The sequence below is a fragment of the Triturus cristatus genome, chromosome 5_1, assembly GCF_964204655.1.
Source record: "Triturus cristatus chromosome 5_1, aTriCri1.1, whole genome shotgun sequence".
In the NCBI taxonomy this organism is placed as follows: domain Eukaryota; kingdom Metazoa; phylum Chordata; class Amphibia; order Caudata; family Salamandridae; genus Triturus; species Triturus cristatus.
This window is the reverse complement of record NC_140587.1, coordinates 50,658,511-50,680,288: the sequence shown is the minus strand read 5'-3', so window position 1 is coordinate 50,680,288 and position 21,778 is coordinate 50,658,511. Positions and strand designations below refer to the sequence as shown.

General features: G+C 48.0%; 1 protein-coding gene across 6 annotated transcripts in view; it reads right to left on the bottom strand.

The window, feature by feature from the left end:
- PARP10 (poly(ADP-ribose) polymerase family member 10) overlaps window positions 1-21,778 on the bottom strand; it is a 447,966-nt gene that overhangs the window by 79,651 nt on the left and 346,537 nt on the right. For 5 of the 6 annotated variants that reach the window (XM_085604383.1, XM_085604388.1, XM_085604384.1 and 2 more), the window contains 3 exons: window positions 21,386-21,516; window positions 11,703-11,877; window positions 5,400-6,937 (listed from right to left, as the gene is read on the bottom strand). In XM_085604383.1, coding sequence (XP_085460509.1) covers window positions 6,648-6,937; window positions 11,703-11,877; window positions 21,386-21,516 — 596 coding nt within the window. In that variant the 3' untranslated portion in view covers window positions 5,400-6,647. Of the gene's footprint in view, window positions 1-5,399; window positions 6,938-11,702; window positions 11,878-21,385; window positions 21,517-21,778 lie in introns of those variants that run through there. The other variant, XM_085604387.1, reaches the window with a different exon arrangement.

Here is a 21,778-nt window from a genome sequence, read left to right as displayed (position 1 = left end):
AAGCTCAGCGAGGGAAGGCTGGGATGGTAAATCTTCCCCCGCATCTTGGACAACAAGTCCGGCCTGCACGGCAGCCGCTTGTGGGGGCGGATCGACATGTGTAGGAGATCCGTGTACCACCACTGCCTCGGCCAGTCCGGTGCTATGAGGATCATCTTGGCAGATGAATTCTGCAACTTGGTCACCACCTTGGGGATTAGTGGGAGAGGCAGAAAAGCGTACACAAATGTCATTGACCAATTGATCAAAAGGGCATTCCCTAGGGATCCTGGTCGATGGTATCTTGAGGCGAAGCCTTGGCATTTTGTGTTTTGCTCGTCCGCGAAGAGGTCCACTTGCGGACGCCCCCATTCCCCAAAGATGTCTTCTAACACCTCGTCGTTGATTACCCAGTCCTCTGGCTCTTGAAAATGCCGACTGAGCAAGTCCGCTTGCACGTTGAGTTCTCCTGGTAGGTGCACCGCTTTCAATGAGATGTTCCTTGCTAGGATCCAGTGCCACAGGGACTGAGCTTCCAGCGAGAGCGTTCTGGATCGAGTACCCCCCTGCTTGTTCAGGTAGTACATTGTGGTGGTATTGTCCGTCTGCACTAGAATGGTACTCGTCGTTATCGCCGGTAGGAACGCTTTGAGGGCTAGGTGGACTGCCCTGAGCTCCAGCATGTTGATGTGGTACAACCGCTCGCTGCTGGACCACTGTCCCTGAGTTTGCAGGGACCCAAAATGCGCACCCCATCCCTGAAGGGATGCGTCGGTGATTAAGGTCTGAGTTGGAGGCTCCTGATGAAAGGGGATCCCCACTTGTAGATTCCTTAGCTTCAGCCACCACTTGACTGACTGTTTGGCTGCAGAGGAGAGACAAACCTTTTCTTCCCACAGGGAGTTCCTTTGATCCCATTTGTCCTCGAGATCTTGCTGGAGAGGACGCATCCTTAGCCTGGCATTGGGCACTAGGAAGATGCAGGATGCCATGGCCCCTAGCAGAGAAGAGATTTGCCTTGCCGACGACAGATTGTTGGATATAATCTGCCTGCCTTTTAGCATAATGGATGACTGTCTTTCCTCCGAAGGAAACACTTTTCCTACTACTGAGTCTATAGTTGCGCCCAGGTAGTGGATCCTCTGTGTTGGTGAAAAATTGGACTTTTTGGCATTCACTCTGAGACCCAACTTGCAACATAAGTTTAGGCATAGCGACAGCTGTGACCGCACATTCTGTGGTGATGAGCCCTTTATTAGCCAGTCGTCTAGGTAGGGATAGACGAAGACTCCTGCGCGCCTCAGAGCAGCCGCTACTACTGCCACGCATTTTGTGAATACTCGAGGAGCTGACTTCAGGCCAAATGGGAGGACTTTGAACTGATAGTGAGAGTTGCCTACCACAAACCTGAGAAATTTTCGATGATTCCTTAGGATGGGAATATGGAAATATGCACCCTGAAGGTCCAGTGAACACATCCAATCGCCCATCCGGAGAAGAGGATATATTTGGTGGAGCGCCAGCATGCGAAACTTTTCCTTCCTTATGTGTTTGTTCAGTATCCGTAGGTCTAAAATGGGTCTGAACTCTACCTTCACACTCCTCTTTTGAATGAGAAAGTATCTGGAGTAAACTCCTTTTCCCCTTTGGTTTATGGGTACTTTCTCTATTGCAGATTTGAGTAGAAGCGTAGCTACCTCTTCTCTGAGCTGCTTTAGATGCTGGGATGAATTTACAGGAGGAATCGATGGGGGGTGACTTCTGAAACGAAGCGAGTACCCATGACGCAGTATATTCAGTACCCACTTGTCCTTTGTGATGGACTGCCACTCTGGAAGATGATGTGCAACACTTCCTCCCACCGGAGCGGTGGACAGCATCGGAGGAAGCGGCTTCTCATTGCTTCCCCGGAGCTTTGTTTCCAGCATTAGACTGCCTGTTGTTACCCCGTCCCCTGGATGGCTTGCGGGACTGGTATTGCTGTTTCTTTTGACCTTGCTGGTCCTGGTTCTTTTGCCAATGAGGGGTTTGAATCCTCTGTTGGTAACTGCGCCTGTCATTTCCCTTGCGGCGTCGAAACTCTTTTCTCTTTTCAAGCCCGACAGCTGTCATGGTCTCCAGCTCTGCCTTCATACGGGCCATTTCTTCGTCTGCATGGGACCCAAAAAGAGAACTACCGGAGAAAGGCAGATTTAATATTCTTGCCTGCGCTTCCGGTTTCAAGGCCGTCAATCTAAGCCAGGATGATCTTCTGGCTGTGACTCCGTGTGCATATTCATGCGCTGCCAGTGTTGCCCCGTCCGCCGCTGCACTTATGATCTGGTTAGAAACCAGACTTCCCTCATGCAAGATTTCTTCAAAGTCCCGTCTGTCCTCTGATGGAACTTTGTCAATTAACCTCTGAAGAGAGTCCCATAATGACCTATCATAGCGCCCCAGAAGCGCCGAGGCACTGGCCACCTTTAAGCTTGAGGATGCTGAGCCGCAAACTTTTCTCCCCCAGGAGTCTTGTGTCTTACTGTCCTTATCTGGTGGCACCGTTGAAGACCCAGCTACTGCATGTGTCTTCCTGGCAGCGGCGGTGATGACAGAGTCCGGTGGAGGATCTGATTTTAGGAATAGAGGATCCTCCGGAGCTGGACGGTACTTTTTTAGAATTCGCCGGCGCCGTTTTGGTGGTTGCCGGTGTGAGAAAAATATCCATTACTGGTTGCAACAAACCAGGGACTAATGGCAATAACGGGCGTGACTCTGTGCGTTCATGAAGAGTTTCGAAGATTATGGATGAAGTGGTCTCCTGAACCGGCATAGGGATATTTAATTTTGTAGCTCCTCTACACAACACTTCCTGAAACGTAGAAATATCATCTACCGGAGATACCCTAGAGGGTGGCGTCTCCGAGAGTGTCGGTGAATAATCCCTTTTGGATGATCTGGAAGAAGGGGAGGTAGAAGGGGTTCTACAGCGCCTTTTCTCTGATCTGGTCGACTGTCTTCTGCGGGAGGAAGACCTGGATCGCCTCCTTGGTGCTCGAGAGTGACCTCGGGATTTTCTTCCCCGAGATCTTGGTCTGATCGGTGTCGCTGGGAATTCCATGCCCCTTAATCTTGTTAGCGATGCCTTTATTGCGTTGGGCATAGCAGAGTCCTGAGGCATTTCCCTTACGGGACTTTGAGGTACCGCATTGTCCTCCTCCTGCGAACTTTCTCTTGCAGGTACTGGAGATTGATGCACCAACTCTGGCGATTCGGATCTTGAACCTGAGCCCTCTGATCCTGAAGGCGAGATCGATATGAGACGCGGTGACTCAGGAGTTGTATATATCAGTCTATGAGGAGATTTTCGCCTTGAGACTGGTCGAATCGTGAGGCGAACATGTGACACCTCCTGCGTACCCTCAGCAGAGGTCTGCCTCGACGGTGATAGGCCTATCACCGGAGATCTTTGACTCGAATCCTCGAGGCTCAGAGCTTCTTGTCTCGACGTCGAGATTATCTTCGACGGAGGCTTTATGTACCTCTCCAAAGCCTTGGAGACCTGTGAGGACGGAGGCACCTGCCTCGACGTCGACTCCGACGGAGGCCTCTGCCTCGACGCCGGTCTTGACGGAGGCGCTTGCCTCGACGTCGACTCCGACGGAGGCTCCTGCCTCGACGTCGTTCTTGACGGAGACTTCTGTCTCGACGTCGAATGCTCCGACGACGTCGAAAGCCTCTTCGCCGACGAACGATGTTTCCTCGACGGCGATCTTGATCTTGACGGCGATATTGGTCTCGACGTCGACTGTGGTGGAGATCGCCTACGTACTTCTTGCGACGTCGACTGATGTCTCGCCGACCTCGACGTCGAACGATGTCTTTCCTTCGACGACGAACGATATCTCTGTGCAGACGTCGATCGATCTTCTCTTGACGTCGACAGATGCTTTTTCGACGTTGAACTGTGGCGCCGAGTCCTCGACGCCGAGCCTTTAGACGCCGTCGACATCGAACGCATCCGCTTCGACGCTGAATCTAAAGTCGACGATGATTTTCTCTTTGCAGCATGACTTCCCCTTGACTCCTCACCTCTCAGCGACGATCCCGCCGCTGGAGTCTTCGACGCCGAGCCCGACGTCGATGGGGAGCAAACAGGGACCAACTGCTTCGACGTCGACCGTTCTGCTAGGCCGTACAGCCTAATCCTCTCTCTCTCCTTTAAAGTCCTTTTGGAAAGGTCTTCACAATGATGGCATGTTGCTGGAGAGTGAGAGTCCGGCAGACAGATAATACACACCTCATGTGTGTCTGAAGCAGCCTTCTTTTTTCCACAAGATGGACATGGAACAAATAAAGAAGGCATTTTTCTGACAAAATAGCAAAAAATATCAGTCAGAAAAACACAGGATACTAACTTCCTCTCAGATGTTATAAGAAGAAGTCCAAAAAATCTTAAAGTTGTAATAATTCTTGACTAAAGAGTCAAAAATGAAGAGAGCTGAATTCCAGGGTCCTGACTGAAGGAGCCGGAAAGAACAACTGACCTAACTGTCACCCCTGAGGCATGATGGGATATGGAAGTCAGGGCTGCCTTAAAGGCACGGTGCCAGTTTTTACCTGTACAGGGCTTTTTAGTCTCTATGGTATTATATTGCAATGCAGCCTGCAGGCTGGCAATGTGTTGTGCATCTGTGTTTTTCCACAGTTTGTTCTCTTTATTTTTTGCTTTCTCATGAGTGTTTACCTCAAAAAAAAAAAAAAAAAAAAAAAAAAGATTTAGGTGTATTGTTATACCTTTATATATACATATATATATATATATATATATATATGTGTTATTGGATGTGTATATTTACATTGCCTAGCCTTTTATGGGAGCTGCATTTGCTTGGAAAAAATGATATATGTTTATACATATACAGAGCTGTATATATGTATGTTTTTTACATATATAATTTTATTATTTCCGGGGTCCCGCACATGGGCGGGAATATTCAGTGCTTATGACTATTGATGAGGATCCCCTGGAAAAGAATTGTGTGGCGCCCGACTTGATGTTAAAGTACCTTAATTTCTGAAACACTGATCATTTACTGTAAAAGAAAGATTGTATACTTCTCCATGGCAAGGAAGAACATGCACTGTAATCTTTGGTGTTTCACTTGCGTCAATTACTTCAGAAAAGCACACCATTGTGTTGAAAGGAGAACTAACATAGAAAGATGAGAAATAATTTTATGAACGTGTGCAATTGAAAAATGAGTGGAAGCAATCATTCTCTAGCTAAATAAATATATGCACAAAATATTGCTACGTCAGGGTCTTCCACTGGAGTAAGCAAGCCCAAAATAAAATGAACTTGTCAAGTATGCACTACATTAATTCAAGGCTGGCTGCCTCCTCAAGTGAAGGCAACAACAATGAACACAGACATCCAAGGATTTAACCAAACAAATCAATCATGTCTTTATTGAACATTCATAGTAAAAGAAACAATTAAGCATTTAGTTATCCGCCATGAGATCCAACTCTCACGTCTTCCATTGCGTGGCTACAGCAAGGAAAAGAAAAAATGTGAGTCCCAAATCCTTCTCCAAATCGGCACTACTATGTCATCTGGGTTGTGCAGAAGTGGTTAGTGTGGTCCTCTTAAAACCTGAAAGTTTAAGAAGCGGTTAGTCGCTTAGATAGTCAAAGCTCTTCTGAAGCTGGTTCCTGGGGATTGTCAGTGCTTATAGATTTTGCAGTCTTATTCTTAAAACTCTAGTATATTGTAATGTCTTAGGGGTAATGTATGTTTTTGTGCAAGTTTCAGGTAATAACAGACAATCTGCTCTTGGTTCGGAGGCCCATCGAGGCTGCTGCACTGTTCCTTACAGGTAGGTGCCTGCATGTTCTGCAGTTCTTGGATGCAGGTTTATTTTGCATTTTTTTATGATGATCTTCATATTTGGTTGGGTGGTGGCGAATGCCTTCATGTGTAAAGTTGTCAGGGAGAACAAAGAACTATCCTACACTTTGGATGGCTGTTTAAAGACCGTTATATAAAGCCCATGGGTGGTTTCGGTCAGTGAAGGCATGCACTGGATGCTTTTTTGGTGAGCATACAGTGTACCAGGTCTGCAGATGTGTGATAAGCGCTTTTACATGTCCAGCTGCCTGGGGACAGAGCGCACTGGAATTGGTTTGTGCCAGATAGGTGTGTTGGTATGTAAAGTGCTCTCATATAGAGGGTCCCAGGAATGGGGGCTTGTCAGGAGGTCCATCGTTCTGGGGCTATCATACAGCAGGTCTCAGAAAGAGGAGAAATAGGCAGAAACCATAGATGGAGTTAGTGGCGCCATGTACGAGATCTAGGGTGCACAAACTGGGTGTTAAAGGTTCTGGCAGTATCGGTGGAGGTGCGAGTGCAGTCATGGTTCTGAGGAGGATGTACTGTGGCGCTGCTTGCGCGTCCCAGATCAGTGAAATTGTGTGCCGGATGTGAAATCATTTCATTCAGGACATAGAGGTCAATAATGCTGCCATGTAGAACCTCTACATTTGGGTATGGTCTGTATTAAAGGACAGTATGATTAGACACTGCCAAGCAGTGGATGAGTCGAGTCTCAGGGAGTGCGAGACGGTACTCACGGGTCCTCTCCCCCAGTTTCACACATCACAGGTATTGCACACCTGCTTCAAGGAGTCTAGTTCTTCTTGCAGGTGATAAGGTACTCTGGGTATGCCTGGGTGTCATTAAAAATGACGAACATTGTAGGCTTCTTCACATCGTCTACGAGACTGTCATACCGGGAGAGTCCTGTTGCGTCCTTTATCGGGGGCACCTTCATTTCCTCTGTGCCAGCGGCATAGTCGCCAGTCAAGGTCTTCACCACAAAGACACACTTATTTCCCTTGGTATTGCGAGGGGAGTAGAAATCCAACACTGACAACACTGATTGAACAGCGAAATAGACTCCTTGTCCATAGCGGTTAGCTGTGGAGAAAGAAAAAAGATCAGAAGCACAAACCAGAACATGTTTCAAAACAAATCAGCTCCACTACCTCAGTACGTGGACTTCACTTTACTCAAAGATGCAAGATGTTGCAGAGCAGCTGCTACTACTAATAATCTGTGGCTGTAAAATCTGCATAATATATAATTTAGTGTAGGAAGGAAATAGCTACAAACCTGTAACACTAGCATTAAAGTTCCTACAACCTGAAGCCATGGCAAGCTTTTAGCCCATTCCTTGAGTTGTATCCAGGAGAAAGGTCAGAGAAGAGATAGATTTGTACCAAAAGCCCTACCAGAGCTCGCTTTTGAGCAGCCCCAACTCCCCAAAAGCATCTTCAAGACTTGCATACCTCAGACATAGGATATCCCTGGCTATAAATGATGGGTTGGAGCTTTTTGCTTGGTCCTATAGTTTGGATATCCTGTTGCGGTCTAAAATAGTGTTAGACCACTTCCAGTTTTCTTTGGCAATCATTTTCAAACTACAGACCCTTTTCTACTGGAGAGGTCTGCCTGGATGTTAACACTTATTGTGAGTGATTACTTGTTTCACACTCTCTACGTTATCCAACCTACATCACCTACTGCAACAGCCTCGACTGACAGGCAATTCTTGGAGAATCGAGTACTCCATCATTCTGTAACCATAATATTTTCTTTTTAAGAGTAATTGAAGGAATGGTCCTGGTACAAAGCTGTAAAGCTACTACAATATCAAATTCCAGGAGAGAGAGAGGGGGAAATATAACAAAGACCAGGCAGGATACATCCTCTCGAATTTATGTGAAGCAGACAAAATAATTGACTGTGGTGCTCCTTATAGTAATTCTAGGTAGTAAATATCGCTGCTTGACAGTACACGCACAAGAGTTTGATGTTATGTAGAATTTTAGATCACACTATCATCAGGAGGGTATCCTGCAGCTGAGCAGCTGAGAGTCTAGACATACCTAGGGCATAGGAGGACTACTCGAAAAGCCAGGTTGGGAAGCTTTTATGTGTAGCTGCAGGTTATTCCACGCTTTAAGAGCAACATAGGCGAAGGCTCGACCACCGAATCTGGTTTTTCATATGCTTGGGATGTTTGCAAGTAGGCGCCCTGATGAGTGGAGGTGTCTGGAAGCAGCTGAGATAGTTGAGGTGTGCTGGGCTAGTGATAGGTAGTGCCTTGAAAGTGGGAGTGAGGAGTTTGAATTGTGCTAATTTGTGAATGGGGAGTCAGTGGAGCGTTTTCGGATGTGGTTTAATAGGATCGCGGTTTAGGAGGTTGAGAGTGATTCTGGCTGTAGAGTTCTGAATGGTCTGCAGCCTTATGCGGAGTTTCTTGTGGATTCCGGCATACAGTGTTCCCACAGCCCAGCTTGCTTGCGACCAGGACATACGTGATGGTTTTCCATGAGTTGATTAGGAGTTATTTGAAAATCTTCCTCAGCATCTTCAGGGTATGGAAGCACGCTGCGGCAACGGCACAGACTTGGGCTGTCATGTATAGTTTGCTGCTGATCAAACTCCTGAGGTTCTTGGCATAGGTGGTGGGGGTTGGTGTCGGCCCTAGCTCTGTTGGCCATCAGGTGGAGTCTAGGGGCTATGTGCTCTTACCAAAGACAACGATTTCAGTCTTGTCAGTGTTTGGCTTTAGACATGTGGGCTTCATCCAGTGGGCGATTTCAGTCATGCAGGTAAGGAACTTTAAATGGGTACTGGTTGTTTAGTCTGTGAAAGAGAATGAGTTGCGAGTCATCGGTGTAGGAGTGGACATTGATATTCTGGGGGCGGATGATGCTGACTGGAGGGATCATGATATATTGCATAAATGCTTAGGTAATGATTAAGCTGCGATCTAAAAGCTCCATAGAGCTGCACTGGAATGCAGCAGGGATGGGCACAGAGCTGCCATTGTTTGGCAATGGGTTCTCTCTCACTGGCACCAGTAGATTACAGTTCTGAAGAAGTATGGTGGGTTTTGAACTCCCCGAAGTCATAACAGCAGCCCCGGTCAGGTCACTGAACAGAAAGAGCCACATACTCCCCTTTGGAATAGCAAAGACCATAAGTAACCTGAAAGGTTTGAGCACCCAGGCCCTGATGGACCTTCAAATGAAGTACTAAAACATTACTCCAGAAACCTCATCTAGGGTTGTTTCTATTATAGGGGACTGTAGTCTAATGCTAGACAGAAACTCCTGGATTCAGAGTCACATGGACGGAAAGATCCAGGTCTTGAGGTGCTTGAAATTGCAGTGATCTTTTGGTGGCAACATTTTCTAAGGTAGAAAATTCCGACGTTTGGCTGAAACATCTATGAAAGCACGCCCTCCTTTGAAAATGATTTATAGGCAGTAAATGCATGAGTTCAGACCCCAGAACAAGACAACTGGGTGTCTAGCGCGACTATTTATCCGGATCCTCCTTATGATTAACGGCTGCAAAACAGAGCTCCTCTGTTGCCTCTTTAGTAAAATCCCAATATCCATCCCCCAGATTCTTTGGCCCCGACCCACAGAAATCCCACTTGGTAACTCAACTGTGGTCTGGAACCTGGGAGTAATACTAGATGAGGACCTTTCTATGGAAAAGCATGTGAATGGAGTTGCGGGGACCTGCTTCACTAGGATTCGCGGTCTCAGGAAACTGTACCCAATGTTAAACGTCCAAGCTAGATCCCCGATTTCCAGAGGCATAATACGAAGTAGGCTGAACTACTGTAATGCCCTCCTTTTAGGAGCTGCTAGCTATTTATGAAAGAAACTGGAACGCATTCAGATAGTCACAGCAAAACCAATGCTAAATGGACCTCGGAACTCCTCTGCCTCCGGTGCTCTCAAAGATCTCCATTGGCTGTCTATTAAACAGAGGATTTCTTTTTAGAAAATATACTCCAGGCAAGGCCCTTCGATCGACTACAATCAATCTGTCCAAGAACAGAGATTCAATAAAGTCCGACAGAGAGGACGCGCCTTTCCAGGGAAAGTGGCTCAATTATGGAATAAACTGTCAGTCTCAGTAAGATCTCAAACTGACTTGTATAAGTTTAGGAAATCCCTTCAAACTTGGCTCCCCCCCCATTAATTATGGAGTTAAACTTCTGTTTTTTCCGACTAGAATATCCCCCCATTTTCTATGCCTCTACTGACGGGTTTAGCTAGTGCCAGGATACCATTTTGGTCACAGTGCACTCTATAAATAACCAAATACAAATGACAGACTGTAAATCCTACAAAGGCTTACAGAGATGTACCCATCGCTGTACATTCTGCATGCAGCATGTTTTTGGACCTTATTAAGTTTGACAATTTTACATGTGAGCGCTCTTGACAGTTATCCAATCACAACAGCATATAAGATAATACCACGTGAAAAGTGGAGGCTTCCAGAGGATGCAGAATTAGCAAAAACAGAGCTCTGTCACAGCACAGACCTCATCTTTGAAAGACCAATGATTGTCGATAAAGGTTCCGAAGTCTTTACACATCTTTGCACGGCGTAGGACACATGCCTATGGTGGACAAACAGAAATCTGATAGTCGTATGAATAGTTAAAACTCATTATTTCTGCATAAGAAGAGTTTAACTTTAGAAAGGTTATCCACACCTATCACCACTTGCACAGACCATAGATGAGTCTACTTAAATCACCAGGCAAAAAGCAGGGCAGGGTTTGCTGTTTGACATCTTATTATACTGTAAGACTGTCCAGAAGTGTGAGACGTCCAATTCTATATATGGTGGGGGTGTGTTGGGGTATGCCAGTGGCTGCCGGTGAAGCCTCCAGAACGAGCGATGACAACTGGATAATAGCAGCACTAGAACAACCTTACTGTTACCAAGTATAAAGTGTGCTGGCTAGTTCTGGCGAGATCCCTTGAACTGGGATTCACTCTTATTCTGTAATGTACATTTTAAAACAGCACAACTTCATCAAAGGAAACCCCTTATGGGCCGAGATGGTGGCCCGTGTGAATGGCCCAGGTTTAGGCCTTTTGAACACGGGCTCATGAAGGGAATCAAGCCTTAGCAGTGCAGTCACATGGACCAGAGACATCTCAACTCAATACAGGTTGCAACTGTGGGTTCATCCTGGCATACCAGTTATTCAATGTATACATAAATGTGGTAGATGCTCCAACAGTCTTTTTGAACCTGTGAAAGACTGATCCCCCTTCATGAGAGATATGAATTCCTATGAGCATGAAACTATAGGATTGCACACGCAGCTGGAAATCAGAGTTTGTAGCGAAGTTCCTTCCCTCCAACCAACATATCCCAGTTAAACTCCAAGCCTGAAGCCTCACCATACAAATCCAGTATTTCCATTAGCCTCTGGCATATTCATCATGGACACTATAGGAACAGGAACAGGTCATCCGTGTATGAAGATGCTCTGCCCTCCCGCCTACTGGAACCCCTGCACCAGACCATCTTTTTGCTTCCAAGCAATGAATGGTTCCATTGCTAGAGAGAAGATCAGCGAACAAAGACGACACCCTTGTCTTGTCCTTCTGACAATCCGACATGTCACTCAACCGGTGCTGGTCATGTGGACGGGTGCCCAGGGATTTCTGGACAGAACTCGAACGCAGAATAAAAACCTAAATCCAAAATTAACCTTTTGAGAATCTGGCACAGAAACTCCCATCTCAAAGAGTCCAATGCTTTTTCAAAGTCTACTAAAATCATGGAGCTGGGTCCTATCGATTACAAGATTACGGGATGCCATTTGTCCTCATCTCTCGAATCCACATACCATTTTTCCCACTGAAACTTCGGTTGAACCCATAGTGACAGATCTCTTTAGCACAGTCCTCAGGGGTACCATGATACAATATTCGCTCCACTGGCTGTTGACAGCCCGCTCGCTCCATGGACAGTTTCTTCAACTTATACTGGCTGAGCAGCAGAGGGTTCACCAGCTTTTCGAGCTGAAAATATAGAAGAACATCTTAGAAGAATCAAAGAGGCAGACATTACATGGAAATATTGTCAGTGCACCCGATACCCACTTAGAACTCAACACTGAAAGAGGGCAGAGTGCAGGGGAAGGGATAGGTCGATGTCATGATTCAGGCAGTGGAAGGGATATAGACTGAGAAGGAGCAGAAGAGCCAGGGCAAGGAGACCGACCAGTGCAAAAGGAACCACAGGATGAAAGAAGGAAGGGCTCAAAGAGGTCATGAATGACAGACTGTAGATGGAGAAGGATAATGTGGGGGAGGGGCTCAACGCAGGTGGGAGAAACCCCAAATCCATCTTTGTACAGCGAGTTATTTTATTGGTTATGTAACGTAACAATGTTATTTGCACAACGGACAAACAGTTTGGTACAGCAAAGTGATTGAAAATAAATAAGTGTGTGTAACCTGCAGCTTTATAGCGTGTTTTACCGTACTAAAGTTTCCCCGAGTCAGAAGGTGAGGGGAGGGACTAGTCAGCAAAAAAGGGAGAGACCGGAGGCCAGATTAAGCTAGATTGAATGTGAAAAAGCATACCACAGTGCAGGAGACACCCCAGGAAGAGGGTGAACAGTACAATGTAAAGGAGGACAAGGCAGAAGGGAAGAGGATACAGGTTGCAAGGTAGATGAGACGAACTGTGGAACCTCATCAACTCTACGAACCCGGACATCGCCTTACTCACCGAGACCTGGATGAACCCCTCCTCGGCACCCGACATCGCCATAGCCATCCCCGACGGCTATAAAATCATCCGGAGAGACCGCACCAACCGCATCGGAGGAGGCATCGCCATCGCGCACAAAAACTCCATCCGAGTCACAACCGACACCGACAACTCATTCCCCGACGCTGAACATCTCCACTTCACGATCCACAGCGACCCCAAGACCACCCTCAGAGGCACCCTCATGTACAGACCACCAGGACCTCGCTCCAAGTTCACAGAAGACATCGCAGACTTCGTCAACCCTCACGCACTCTCCTCCACCGACTACATCCTCCTAGGAGACCTCAACTTCCACCTAGAGAACCCCACCGACAACACCACCACCGCCCTCCTGGACAACCTCGCCAACCTGGGACTGAACCAGCTTGTCAACACCCCCACCCACTACGCCGGACATACACTCGACCCCATCTTCTCCTCCAGCAGACACGTCACCTTCAACCACACCACCGAACTCACCTGGTCGGACCACAGCTGCGTCCACTTCAGCTTCAAGAAGACCACCGTGCATCACCACACTCAGCAACCACCAAGAAGACACTGGAACCGTATCACCACAGAACAGCTCGCAGCAACCCTCTCCCAGAACCAACCCACCAGCACCACCGACCCAAACGAAGCCGCCAACAACCTCACCAACTGGCTCTCCGACTGTGCAAACCTCCTGGCCCCCCTGAAGACTCAAGCCAGCACCAACAACCACAAGAAAAACTCATGGTTCACCCCCGACCTCAAAGACTCCAAGAAAGAATGCCGCACCCGAGAGAAGACGTGGCGCCTCAACCAGACCGAAGAGAACCTTTCAGCTCTCAAGGACGCCACCCGCCAACATCACCAACACCTCCGCGCCGCACGAAAAACCGCCTACCGGAATAGACTGGACAACAACGCCCACAACAGCAAGGAACTTTTTTGCATCATCAAAGAGCTCTCCAACCCGGACGCAGAAAACAACTCCATCCCTCCATCACAGGACCTCTGCGACTCCCTCGCGACCTTCTTCCACCAGAAAATCACCAACATATACATCAGCTTCCCGACCACCGACGCGAACCCCCCCCCAGAACCCGCCAACGAGATCACCACCATCCTCAACTGGAGCCCAACCACCACCGAGGAGACCACCCGCGCCATGAATTCGATCCACTCCGCCTCCCCATCGGATCCCTGCCCGCACCACATCTACAACAGGGCCGACGACATCATAGCACCACACCTTCGAGACGTCATCAACGCCTCCCTCACCACCGCCACCTTCCCGGAGAGCTGGAAGCACGCAGAGCTCAACGCCCTCCTGAAGAAGCCCACAGCAGACCCCACCGATCTCAAAAACTTCAGACCCATCTCTCTCCTGCCGTTCCCCGCCAAAGTGATTGAGAAAATTGTCAACTCTCAACTCACCAACGCCCTGGAAACCCACGACTCCCTCGACCCCACACAGTTCGGTTTCAGAGCCAACCACAGCACCGAAACCGCCCTCATCGCAGCCACGGACGACATCAGAGCCCTGACCGACAAGGGTGAGACCGTGGCCCTCATACTACTGGACCTCTCTGCAGCCTTCGACACGGTCTGCCACCGCACCCTGATACGACGCCTCAGCAACGCCGGCATCAGAGGCAAGGCCCTCGAATGGATCATCTCCTTCCTCTCCGGCAGGACCCAGAGAGTCCGCCTCCCCCCCTTCAGATCGACAGCCACGGAAATCATCTGCGGCGTACCCCAAGGAACTTCCCTCAGCCCCACTCTCTTCAACGTCTACATGACCCCTCTGGCAAACATCGCACGCAACCACGGACTCGACCTAATATTATACGCCGACGACACCCAGCTCATCCTTTCCCTCACTAACAATCCCACTGCAGCCCGAACCAAACTTCACGAAGGAATGAAGGAAGTGGCGAACTGGATGACAGACAGCCGTCTGAAACTGAACGCAGACAAGACGGAGATCCTCATCCTCGGCCCCACTCCCACCGCATGGGACGACTCCTGGGGGCCCCCCGCCCTAGGCAGCACTCCCCAACCCACCGACCACGCACGCAACCTCGGCTTCATCTTGGACTCCTCACTCTCCATGACCAGGCAGGTGAACGCGGTGACCTCGGCATGCTTCAACACCCTCCGCATGCTCCGCAAGATCTTCCGCTGGATCCCCACCGACACCAGGAAGACCGTCACCCACGCCCTCGTAACCAGTCGCCTGGACTACGGGAACACCCTGTACGCCGGCATCACCAACAAGCTGATGAGAAAACTCCAACGAATCAAGAACGCCGCCGCGAGACTCATCCTGGACATCCCTCGCCACCACCACATCTCCGGACACCTGAGAAAACTCCACTGGCTCCCCATCAACAAGAGGATCACCTTCCGACTCCTGACCCACGCACACAAAGCCCTCCACAACCTCGGACCCAAACTGATCAACAGCCGCGTCTCCTTCTACACCCCTCCGCGCACTCTACGTTCCGCCGGTCAGGCCCTGGCAGCTGTACCCCGCATCCGCAAAGCCACCGCCGGAGGAAGATCCTTCTCCTTCTTGGCAGCGAAGACCTGGAACTCGCTGCCCAGCCACCTCCGCGCCATACCCGACCACCTCTCCTTCAGAAGGCAGCTCAAGACCTGGCTCTTCGAGCACTGACCCCCCACCCCCCCCCCCCGCGCCTTGAGACCCTTTATGGGTGAGTAGCGCGCTTTATAAATGCGAATGATTGATTGATTGACACGAAGAATGAAGAAGAGGGAGGGCACAGGTTGGAGAAGCCTGAAGGAGGAGGGCCCTGGGAAACAAAGTAGGAGAGAGAAGGGGAGGGCACTTTGGAAAACATAAGAGGATGGTGCTGGTGGGTGACAGAACAGTAGAGCACAGAGGGAGAAGGTGGAAAGGATACTGGGGGAAGGCTGAAGAGATCAGTGTTACTGAGACTGGTTTAATGGACACTGTTCCTGGACCTGTTTCCAGTTGCTGACACTACTCCCTTTCAAGCCAGAGGTTCTTTGTGGGGTACTGCAAGGTTTTTCCCTGTTGCTCATCCTGTTTAACATACAGGTCTGTCGCCATTACAAACTGATAAAGGTAAATGTTTTACAACGAGGAAACAGAACATATTGTTAGATTGGCCAACCCCGCTCCTACCGCCGCATTGAAGCAGAGCGATTGTTTCACAGCCATTCATCTGTAGATGGGTCATAGTTACCTGATAAACAATGTAGAAAACCCATTTTGCCTGCCATTGAATTTAAGACTCTGGGGGCTGTTTTGGACCAAGAGTTGTCTGTAAGTGGACAAGATTGTGTAGGGGCCAGCTCTGGTCTTTTTTTTTGCTCTCCATTTTCTAGGAGATTATGAAGTTGGTTCCAAGAAAGGACTAACGCTTTGGTGGTGCAGGCTTACATTTTTGTGATAAGTTATGTTTTGTCATACTGATTTACTTGCTGTCAGTTCTTCATTGTACACAACTTCAGTGAGCCTGGTGAGGGCCCTCGGGAAATCTGATCAAGACTTGGAAGCCCGTAGTGATCTTTACTAGCTGGCTGTGGACAGAAAATGTTATTAACCTGTAACAATTATTTGCAACTTATTGTGCTGCAGATTCCAATGTTGTACACACTTTCGCCATCTGGTGTTGGGTGTGGACCATACAAGCTGTTTTTCTATGTAGAATAGGATTTGGTTTTGAGACGACTTGTATACCTCCCCTAAAACAAGAGACAGAGATACCACCTTAGATTGTCTCTTCCTCTACAGGGAAGTGCAAGTAGATGTAGAGATGCAAGAAAGTAAAGACTATGTGCACTGGTAGAGAAATATGTATTTAGAAATACAGAGACTTGACTATTGTACTGTGCACTCGAATCTGGGGAGTTGGTATGTGAACCTCCAGTACTACAAAGTGCAAACTAATTGTAAATGTAAATAAAGTTGTTTGCAGCGTGTGCGGCTGCAGATTCCTGTGAAGCAGCATCTATCTCCCTAAAGTGATGGTATGCGAGGTACATTTTGTCCGACTTGAGCTTCTTGTTGGGCAGGAATATCCAAATAGTAATGCTTAGCAAATGAGTGGATAGAAGACCAAGTAGCAGCCTTAAAGGTGTCTGTGAGCGAGATGTTACTTAGAAAAGTCTTACGAGCTGAATATGCCCTGGGCACTGACCATAGTACCGCAGTGTGTGAAACTTTGACACATCAAACTTGAATGCATTTACCAATCAATCTGGCAAAGACCACTTTGGATATTGGATTTTCTAAGTGGGGCTGGTCAAAAGCTACAAAGAGCTGCTTTGTCTTTCTGATCGATTTTTAGAGTCAATGTAGCACTTAAGGGTTCTTTCAACCTCTAATGTGTGTAGAGCACCTTTCGTGACAGACTGTAGTTGAAGACAAAAAGCTGGTAAACCAAGAATCTGATTGACATGGGAAGGGGAGATAACTTTGGGCAGAAAACGAGGTTGTGTTTGCAGGGCAACCCGAACTTTGTGTACTTGGCTAAATGGCTTCTCAAATGTTAAGGCTTGTAGTTCACTTACCCTGTGGAGGGAAGCGACTGCAATGAGGAAAGATACTTTCCAGAAAAGGAACTGCATTGGATAAGAGTGCAGCAGCTGAAATAGAAGCCCCATAAGTTGTCTCGAAGTAGGGCATTGTTAAGGTCCCATGAACAGACTTGTGGCGTTCAAGGTGAGATATCCCTTTTGCTGCCTTCCATAAAGGATTTAACAACCAGAATTTCAAAGACTGACTATTGTTTCCCATTTTTTTGGTAGGCGGCTAAAGCTGCTAGGTGTACCTTTGTGGAAGAGAAGTAATAGAATGACCTCTGGAAGAGGTCATATCTTGAAGTGCTCAGTATTGGTGCCACCGTCCAGTCTTCCTTGGGGATTCACTGCCCTTGCTGATGTGATTGAACAGGTGCAATAGCTCCCTATTGGAGCAATGCCTGGAGTTCTTCTGCAGACAGCTGCTGGGGATCTAGGCCGATCTTTTGCGGGCATTAGTGGCAAACTGGGAGATGTGGTGTAAAATTCCAGGCAGCAGTCGTGGGTAACTATGAAGAGCATGCATCGGCGTTGAGTGGTTTAGGAGGGCGGTGGGGCACAGGAATTCTGAGATGTGCAACTCCAGCACTGCTCACAGTGAGAACAGTGGAGCTCCCAGAGCCATGGTCTAGAGGGCTGGTGAGCAGAGTGTCTATCCCAGAGGGATGCAAGCTACACTTGATACAACACCAGCCTATAACACCTCTGAGCAAAGCAGCATTCCTGTGAGCACTACGCACAATCAGGAAGACTTGCTACAGCGGTCAGCATGAGTGTGATAGTAAGGGGATAGAAATGCCAAAGGCCTGGAAGAAATGGCTGGGCTTTCTATTTCTTATTAATTAATTCCAGAGCAAAGACTATTTATCACAGCACAGTACACAGTGATTGATCGTGCAAGATGCACATGTGAGATGGTAGTAATGTTTAAAATTTAACTTGAACTACACTGCCATGATGAACACAGATTCACTAAAAGCAAAACTAATCGAATGAAAAGGAAAAGGGGAGAATTAGAAAGAATGAATCAGCAGTGCGGGAAGGGTAAAAAAATAAATACAAAATAAATCAGAAACTGGAGTTTTATACAAAGGGGTTTGCTCCTAAAACACAGAAAGGCACTGAAACAAAGAAACCCACATGAAATACAGTATTAATGAAGTGAGAGAAATAGTACAATGCACAAATAGACCAAGACTGCAAACAAAGGGAACACAAGCATTGGCATAGCCAATAGGTCTCGCCTTTGAAACCTTATAAGTGTTTAGCCATGCAACAGTTGACGTTGTTGCACCAAGGATATTGTGCTGCATAAATAAATACTTATAAGGCCCCAAAAGCGAGACCTACTGGCTATGCCAATGCTTGTTGTATTTGTTGCATATCTTAAATGTCAGTAAACAGATTGAAAGTTAAGTGTTCATGTTAGTGGGTTCCCAGAGATTACATGGCACGAACGATGTGTGGATGGACTGCCTTTATGTAAATTAATCATTTCTACACCAGTGCTTTAAATGGAAATATAAAAGTGCAGGTACTCTCTTTAGAGTACCCGTTTGCCCCTGGGAAGTGCCAGTACTCTTCCATTAAATGTAGTTCAGCTGTGCTGAGAAGTGCAGATACTCTGATTTTTACATTAAAGAAGTGCAGGTTATCAGTACCAGATGGTACCTCCCCATTTAAAGGGCTGTCTACACTAATTAGGTCACAATGTTCTAAAAGTGGACCCCAAAATATGTGCGTGCCACATGCCCCCAAATACATAATGTGTCTGTTACTGGCTCCTATAGAGCCATGAAGATACACGTTTCACCTTTAAAATGTTTCATCCACCCATATTTCCATACATTCAATGAAGAGTGGACATGTTCTGTCACGTGCACACACTTTGCTTAGTGTGTAGGTGTCGGGCACCTAGGAATGGTCACACACCCCCCCAGCAGTGTACACGATGTCTACTTTACAGCCATTGTATGCACGCTGTAAATTACTAGCACTGCTGTCAAAGTAGTGTGAGAGCAAACACAAAACTACTAGTACCACAGCCAGAGCACATGCTGCTAGTCCAGTATCTTCACGAACATACAGTTACACTACAGCCGGGGGCAGCACAGCACCCACCGTTATTGGGAGCAGTAAAGCATCTGTGATGCCTCCCGAGCAAGCGGGGCGCACACTCACCACGCTGCTAGCACCGCAGCCAGCTGACGAATACACGCGGCTCCCTTCACCAGAGTAAGTGCACAAATACACACAACTAGTACTGCAGCTAGGGTGTGTGCGCACACAAAAAGGTTATGCCGGCGCTAGTAATGCAGCTGGTGTGCGCACACTACTACAGAAAGCCACCGTACACAGTACGGCACCCAGATTATACACACACACACACACTTAATGTAGAGGCCACATGTAGGAGAGTAGGATCTGCACCTTATGTTGCCCCAACTTTTTTTCTGATGTTTACACTGGTTTCTGGCTGGGACCCTGCTAAACAGGGCCCCAGGCTCTCTAAACAACTTGGAGTGCATATTAGGTGCACTAGTGATTGGATACTGTGGTACCTTATGAGCCCCTAGTATATGGTACCTTGGGTACCAAGGGCATAGATACTTTACAGGCCTACCAGGGGCTGAAGCATGTATTATGCCACCCCTGGGAAGTAGACTAAATCTGACACCACAGGCCTGCTACTGCAGCCTGGGTGAGGTAGTGCTGGCACTCCTCACTGAGATCTAGGTTCACTATATCTCACCATGCACACACATTTACACAAATTAGTCACCCCCAAGTATGTATGTGTCTTGTAAATGTATGGGTCTTGTAAAGCGCACTGCTACCCTGAGGCCTCGTAGCGCTGTAGACCGCTGGGGAACCCGTCCTGGCTATCCCTGTGAGATGGTCCCTCCTGGGTATCTCCAAGGTGAAACCAGGCATCCCCGGCGAATGTGGGGGGCCGTTGTGGAGATGAGGCAAGCTAATGCCCAGAGTTGCCGAGTGTGTTCCTGGTTAGAGTAGGTACCGAGGCGAGAATTATCGAGTCAGTTTTGACCCTGGTCGACGACCCTGCCGCGTCGGGAATTGAACCCTGGTCCCTGGCCGATTCTCTGCTTGCGGATCTGCCGCCTCTAACCAGTGAGCCACACCTCTCCACGACCAGTGAGCCACACCTCTCCACAGGCCCTATCAATCCTGAGGGCAGGGTGCTTGGTTTCCATGTGAGGGGGTGCCTCTTCCTGAGCAGGGCCCCTCTGCAGCTCTCAGAGTCTATTCTCTGTGGCCGTTTGTGGATGCAGTTAAACCATATACTCTTAAGTGCATTATAACCTCGCGGTTAATGCCAACTTTGGAATGGCTGCATCAAAACATGTGTTTGGTGTCAAACTCTTTGGAATCATACCCCCACACCAGTAACTGGTGTGGGAGTATGATCCCACCCTTCTAGAGGGATAGACATGTACTTACTGTGGAAACACGGTATAATCCTGAAGAGCCCTGGCATCACAAAATGGATGCCACCAGTCACAGACACTGGGCTGCCCTCCTGCTGATGACCGAAACTCGCAGTGGAGGAGGCCCAACAATAGGCATCCTGTCACAGGGAGGTGTAACCACCTCCCAGACAGGGTTTAGTGTATTGGGGCTGGGTGGGTGCAGTCCTAGAGTGCTTTGAAGTCCTGCACTGGGGGAGCAGTAGGCTCCTCTGTGCATATGCCAGCTCAAACCGGTTCATGGGCTACCTGCCCCTGCTCTGGCGCGAAACTGGACAAAGGGAAGTGGGTGTAGCCACCCACTCCCCTGACCCTCCCATAGGAGGGGTCAAAGAGCTAGTCCCTCCCTTCCTTTCAGTATAAGTTAGGGAACCCTTGCCATTGCAAACTAGATATCCCTGGACGACGCTCTGAAGAAGAATCCTGGACCTTTGACGATCCACTACCCCTGGAAGACTGACAAAAAAATTGTTAATGACCAAATGGGCAATTTAGAAGTGATGGCATGCTCTACAGCAGCGGGGATGACAAAGGACAGAGTTCATGATGGCATGGGCAATGGCAGAGTGGACGAAACAGACAGAGCAGAGGGAACACAACAGGCAAAGCAGAATGAGATGGCATGAGTTGCTGCCTGAAAAGAGGAGTCTTGAGTTTCTTTCTGTACTTCTAGGGTGATGGAGTGGACCCAATACAATGATGCAATGAGTGTATACACTACCTTAACAATCTTGATCTTGCAATGATAGGCTTCTAGACTGTCGTAAAAAGTCCGAATCACCTGACGATACTCCTCCGACGCCTCGTCTACTTTCAACAGCTCCACTTTGTTATCCTTGATTTCAGCTATGCCTGATGGTAAGATCAGAGGAAACAATGGGGTCAGGCCAGGAATTTTAACTTCTCCACTGATTGATGCTTTTTCATAACCCCAAACTCCAGCCACCCTAAACAAACCGTGTCATCAATGGAATTTTATACTCTTGACCGCTGCGCCGAAACAGGACATCTGTTCAAGACAGCAGCATCATAGGGACATATTTGTTATATACCACAGTTTTACCATGCCTATGCACTGTAAACAAGATACTTGTATTAACATGCAACTATCTGG